We start from the raw sequence: 6,921 nt of genomic DNA on the forward strand, positions 1-6,921 counted from the left end.
ATATATATATATGCATGTCAATTCTGCTGTATCAAGTAAACCAATAATCAGATTAAAATCTCATTTGTATCAATGTTAGCAAAGCTGCACATCAAGTAGGATATTTTAAAGGTCAGCACAGGTTTCCTTGTGTTATAATTGCTTGCTTAAGAGTTCACATTGTTCATAACATGTGATAATTGCATTGCAATTAGGAGGCAGTCGAGCATTCATGAATGCTGTTAGCAGACCCCCCCCCCCGCTTTCAAAAATCAAATTTTTTTATTCAATTATGAATTATGCATTCACATTAAGACCTCTGTTTTGATACAGCTAATAAATAGATGGCAGACGACCAATTATAATGAGTTTTTAACAAGGAAATGTGTGAACTGGCGAAGGTGACGCTGGTTTTTAATTTAAAGAGATCCTTTTTTTAATTCTTTGCAAGGAGGCTTGTTGGTTAATTCTGTTTTAATAAGATATTGAAATGTGGAGAGCGCTGGGAATCAGCGAGCACAAAACGCTGTGAGTGGCTGGTGGCAGAAGAGCACTTTTAAACGGCGGATGGTTAAATACTGATAAATGACAGAATTTACACCAAATGAGCTACATTAGTGTAACAGGAGAAGAGAATGGTATTTATTTTTTTCCTCAAAACTGATTAATCATTCTGACAGTTCAATCAGAATGTTTCACTGTCAGGTGGCATGAGGAAGGAACACTGAACTAATCTTTTGGGAATGATGAAAAGTCTGCGCTCTTTAGAGAAGCAGAATCACTCAGACCGGGTCTGACTGAAAGCAAACCTTCCAGGTGTTGCTCTGTGTTTCAGTGTAGACACATCGGAGAGACGGYGCAGAGATGTATCTGACAGCTGCTAGCCAGTTGTTTTCAAGATCACTTACTTTGATGGGATGCTTTGGGCCATAAACAAGTCAGGAACTATGGCATCTTGTGCTGATGGACTCAATCTATCAGAAAAAATGGGAAGATTGATGCCCATGGAGCTAGGTCATAGTCTTAGAGGTTTATTCCCCTCCATCCATACCTGTCCCCCCCCCCCCCCCCTCCTGCTAACACTCTAAATGTTTCCTGGATCCTTTCCTCCTCCGGGTACGGCTGCATGCTTTACCCTAAATGATTTAATTAGTTTTTTTTCTCGTGCAAGACAAATGAAAAGCAAGAGAGAGATGGGAGAGGAGTGCCAAATCTGATTATTTATCTCCTTAACAGATTGCTGCGTTACAGTCCCTGAGCTGTTGTTACTGATGGTTGTTGGGAAGTAAAGTGGGCCAAGTGCTTTGTGGGATGCCCGCCCCCCACCCTCTCTCTACAAAGCTGATGCAGCTCTGTATTGGGAATTTGTGTCAGATACAGATCAGGCATATTTGATTTAAATAAGCAAATCACTGAATAAAGATGACCTGGCTCACAGGGGTATATGCGGATCTGTGCGTCTCTTTTCAGCAGCAGAGAAACAAAACGGCCCACCAGATAGAGTGACTCAGGCTCTGGTCATATCAGGGATGTTATTTAGACAAACAATCCCAGCCTGCCTCGCCGGAGCGATCTTAGCAACAACTAAAAGCAGGAACACGTGCCTCGTTTTCGGTGTGTCAAGGCGGCAGTGATTGAATTTCTCCCTCTTCCTTAAGACGGAAGTGCAAAGCTAGTGAGTGATTCCTGTGGATGCACTTAAGGTTTTAGTTGCAGGCGTCGTTGTGCCTGGGCAGATTTTATATGACACATGAAACTAACTACACGGTACTTAGGGCCCGCTGTAAACCAATCTGAAGCCAGTTGGGAAAACAGGCCCATCTGCAGAGAGGCTTGTTTCAGTTGCATGACAAAAGGACTCGCAAAACCGCATCAATTAAAAGTTCATTAAGTTCAGCGCTGGGAGGATGAGTGGATGCTCTCTATTTACGCCTGGGCCGGCCCAGCCCATTATCTTCAACCTGATTATTCAAATCCCTGGATTATAACACAGACGTTTCTCCCACAGCCTTGCTTAGAATAATCTTACTTAATAATATTTCATTTTTTTCTTTCCATGGAGTCTGATTAGAATTGAGTTTGCATCATCAAAAGAGAGGAAAAAATGCTTCTGATAGTTGTGCGATTTAAAATTAACACAGGAAACGATTATTAGTTGTGGGAATCTAAATTAGCATCAATCAGCATTTGATGGGCAATGTTTTCTGCTCACTTTGTATGAGCCATCCTTTCTTAGTACTTGTACATTTAAAAAGTGTGCGTGGGTAATCGACTTCCTTGAGCAGATGGGGTGAATGAGAATAAACTGCCTGCTTTTCTGACAGATTGAAGATACTTGAATATACAGACTAAGACTGCCTTCTTCACTTAAGCCTGTGTTAAACTGCTGCTGACATCTTCTTTAATCTCTGACAGTCGGCGCGAGGCAGAGGGGCTGCCAGCTCTTGTCTTTTCCGATGTTTCGTGGAGCCTTCAGCTGCCTTTTTTGCTGCCATCAATGCACACCTTGTTTCCCTGTTTGCGACAGTGTGTGATGGAGTCAGCGAGTCGATTTGTCAGAAACCAGACATTCAGGTGGTGAACTCCTTCACTGACTCCGCTGCAACTTAAACACTCCGTAAGTCTACACAGGTAGGTCTTAAAACCAGATCTGTTTGAAGCTACCGTTTTATATTTGCTCTCTCCCTCAGAGAATTGGGGTGCATCCTCTTGGTGCCACTTAGATCATCTCTTTAACCCTCTCTGTCCCTCCTCTCCCACACCAGCAGCATCTCTTCACCTCCAGAGGCCCACTGATTYACTTGACTAAACATGATTTCATCGGCATTGCTTTCATACCGACACATAGGTTTTGATCACTGAAACACAAGTCAGATGTTATGCAGTGAGCTCATGGTGCCTGGAGGCTCCGCACTTGCAGTTCAAAGATCAGCTTTTGTGCAAGAAAACAAGCAAATGTGTAAGATGCCAAATTAATTCCTTCCTTAAAGAAACACACGCTCGCTCACACACACAACTCAGAGAGCAAAAGCCTTTCAAGGATGATTCATCTATGTTTTGAAATGACGATACATGTGGTTGTTTTTCTTTTACAGTGTAATAGCTTTCTGTTTTTATTATGTTTCTCTTTATTCCTAAACTARAGATTTGAGTCTTCACGTCAACAAATTCCTAGTATGTAAGGAAATGTTTTGCTTTTATGCTAAGACAACGATAACTGAATACAAATGGTACAGGGCACGCAGCTTCAATCAAAACCTTAACCAGTGTCTATTAATAAATAAGTATTTTTTAGCCTCGTGAACATTTTTTTACCCTTAAGTTGTTCTTTAACTTTATGACAATAACTGTTCCTAGGAGGAAAAATCAGCCATATTACAAAACTGATGAAAAATACTTTCTTTATTACTGTACACCATAAACTAGTCAATAAATAATATAAAAATATCCAGTTTCATTTATTTATTTTTTTATTTTAGCTCAGTAGAGGCCTTTAATTTTACAAAACTTCTCAGTTCAGTTTTGTTAAATCGGCTATTTATTTATCCATTCATTATGTCTACCAGCTTTTCCTTTCTGAGTCATGAGTGTTGCTGCTCTCCACATCCAGCTGTCACTGACGGGGACAGGGTATATACACTGGACCGGTCCCAAATTCATCACAGACAATTTATTTAGTTCACGGCATATTAAAAAACACAATTTTTCTCTTTTAGGATGCCAAAATTAATATATTTTTCAGTCCTGAGTTTTTGGAAGACTCTCCACTCACATGAAAGAGCACTGAAGGGAGTTTATGGAAGCATTTAAAATGAATCTGACAAAGTAAAAAAAAAATTGAAGGAGTTTTTGAATTAGTCAGGAACCATTGTGTTTATTGACAACACCAAAAAATAAATAAAAACAAACAAAACAAACAAACAAACAAACAAACAAACAAACAAACAAACAAACAAACAAACAAACAAACAGATTTTCCCCTGACTTTCCCCTACAAGATCTTCTGAAGTTTTAAGGAATGCATATTGTTCACCAYATTTTATGGCAAAGTGTTCAATTGAGATAATCCACTTTGGTCAAACTGTAAATCATTTCTGCAGAATCTCCTGTGAATCTGAAAGATTTGTTAGAGCTTAAGATATTGTTGTAAATGACTCTCAGCTTTTATTTACACAAACTTTAGCTCAAAATCTGAAGTTAATGTTGATTAGCTGGTGTTGCCATCTTAAACTGCACGACTCAGTTGTAGATGTGCATACAATGATTATGTTCTATAAGTTTAAYTGACCTTTGTCCATTGGCTCTTGAGATATTTCAAAGCCAAAGTTTTAAATGAAGACWTTGTGCAATGCTTAGCAGTTGGAGTACGAGTCAAGGATGCTCAGTTACAACCACAACCAATCGTAACTCAATATCAGTGAATCTGACTGAGTTTGAACCATTTGTTGTGTTTGCTAAGGTCGGTAAAGGCCCTGTCACTCTACAGCATTTTAGACAACTTGTGTCAAYTTATGAAAGCTTTAAAGACATCTATGTTTAAGATGGAATTAAAAATATCATTTGGAAGCCTACTTTTTGGTCTGTAAATACTGCAATGCTAACAAATTGATCAACTATGTAACATTTATTAGTAATTTAGACATAAAAAATCACAAGTTGTCTAAAAYSTTATAGTGTGACAGGGCCATTAGCAGTAAACGTAAAGTCTGTCTTGTGTTTCATAACACATTTTTCTAAAATAAGAAAGAAGCCTTATCAGGTGATAATGCTGTAATACATTTTTACAACAGCTCAAAATAATAAAGAAAGAATAACAACAACAAAAAAGACATCTAAATTTATGGTACACTGACCCCTACCAAAGCATTAAACAGGGAGAAAAAGTAAAATAAAACTTACACTTCTCTTTTGTGACTCATATACTGGCCRTTGGTGGAAGCATGCTGGTTGATGATGGCGTTCTTTGGCGGTGCCGGGGAGGACAGGTCGAGGCCCCGGTGGCCGTTGTTGCTGCTGTGGTTGTGCTCCTCCTTCACATGAGCGTTCGTCACCTCCTTCCACAGCTGTTGCAGCTCTGCTGGAATCATGCCTGAGACAAACAAATTGGATAATTAAATCAATTAACAGCTAATCCAACTCTCTTCTTCGTTACCTAATTAAATCAAAGCGTTTGTAAACAAAGCTGAGTATTAATTAGAAAATACTCCACTACGGGGTAATGCACAGAGATCTGAACCAACCCCTCCCCACAGCTCCCGCTCTGACGTCTACGTCTCTCCCTCTCATTTTTCCTGTGATCTGAAGCATGTTTGTATACACAAATCCCTGGCATTCACACGAATTTCATGCCCACAGTAAATAATTAACATCCAGACAAGGCATGAAATCTGAATAATCACCATCACTTTCTCTCAACAACAGAGATGTGCAGAACACACACAACAAAAAGTTTACAATAGCAACATAGAAAACATCCCACCCCTGTCTCCTTGAGAAACAGGACCCCGGGGTAATATTCTCAAAAGCGCATTAATGTGCAAAATACTTAAGGCTCTGCACCGCCTCCAATTGACACAGACGACTTAAACCTCATTTAACGAGTCAAGTACATTGCAGCTCTCATAGGCCTTTGAAAAAAAAAATCCCTTGAAGACATAAGACATTTTTCTGTGTGCTGGAAACACATCCACAGAATATGTGTGTTTTTATGTCTGAGACAGTCAACAGTCGGGATGGAGAGGGATAATGCTGTGTTTATGCACCCCACTTTCCACGTCTTAGAGAATTTAGACATACCGCAGATGTAGCCATCTATGGTGAGGCTGTTTTTGAGTCTGAAAAGTCTGCTTTCATGTGGACACAAAAGAAGATGAAAGGTTAAAAAAGAATAAACCTCAAAAGGTCAAGATTTTTTTTTGGCAGCTTGTATGTTCAGCTAAAATAAAGTCCGTCTGGAAAACCTAATTTCAATGGCATTGAGATATCTGCTGACAAAATATACTGGGAATCTTTATGCTTTAATAAATGTGGAAGATTTTTGGTGGGGACTGGCTGTGGGTTTCTGGGGCTAAGGCATGCATTGTGACTGGAACRTCAACCAGGGTTTGGATAGGTTGGGGTTGTTGGACTTTGATTTGTGTGCTTGCATTCTGATGTCTTTTGTGGATTTTGGGTAGTCGTGGTTTGATTTTGGTGGTTTTTATAAATGTTAAGGCAGAGTGATTGGCTGGCAGTCAATGATGTCATTTAKGCTGGCTTTAGGGTTGTCTGAGATTTTAGGATTTTTTGCTGGCCCATTTTTCTTGCTCTCGTGGCAGATTCGCACCACGGCTTCAGGACTGGGGGGTGGGGTTGTGTTGATGTGACATGTGTCCTGTATGGAACAATGYGGGGGGCATGTGTAGCTGCCTGGGKCTTCCGCTGCTTACAGTTTGGAGGATTTCGGCTTCTGGTTTAGACAAAGTGGCTGTTTGACTGCGGCCTGTCTTTGAGTTTATGTTTTTGTCTGCCTCTTGYTGGCTTGGCMKTTGGGGGTGGATGTGATAGCCTTTAAGCTTTGGTTTTCTCCTGGTCTTAGTATTTGCATTGTTSGTGCAGGTCATGTATTAAGGTATAGGCATTTTTCTCCTGGCTTGGAATAATCTCACGCTGTGTTAGGGTTTTGTGGGGTGGTTGCATTGATGACGTTTGCGTTTCTTCAGGGATTTTCTAAATAGAAAAGTTATTATGTTAACATAAGGATGAATATTATGGTCATTGTTGTTTCTGCTATATCACTATTTTTAACTTTCTTCTTATCTCTCCTGTTACTGTCAATCATAAAACAGATTTTATTATACTATAACTATAATTATATACATATCAAACTGTTCAAAAATGGAACAATACAGTTTTTATAATTAATTTTATCAACTTGTCTTCTGAAGATGCTCTGTGTTGAAG

At 39.5% G+C, this 6,921-nt stretch overlaps 1 protein-coding gene across 6 annotated transcripts in view; it reads right to left on the reverse strand.

The window, feature by feature from the left end:
• The window catches only part of foxp1b (forkhead box P1b), a 230,273-nt gene that overhangs the window by 26,028 nt on the left and 197,324 nt on the right, over positions 1 to 6,921 (reverse strand). For all 6 annotated transcript variants that reach the window (XM_014009469.1, XM_014009467.1, XM_014009470.1 and 3 more), the window contains one exon: positions 4,879 to 5,068. In XM_014009469.1, the coding sequence (XP_013864923.1) occupies positions 4,879 to 5,068 (190 nt within the window). The remainder of the gene's footprint in view (positions 1 to 4,878; positions 5,069 to 6,921) is intronic.

This window comes from Austrofundulus limnaeus, unplaced genomic scaffold (assembly GCF_001266775.1).
Source record: "Austrofundulus limnaeus strain Quisiro unplaced genomic scaffold, Austrofundulus_limnaeus-1.0 Scaffold58, whole genome shotgun sequence".
Classification (NCBI taxonomy): domain Eukaryota; kingdom Metazoa; phylum Chordata; class Actinopteri; order Cyprinodontiformes; family Rivulidae; genus Austrofundulus; species Austrofundulus limnaeus.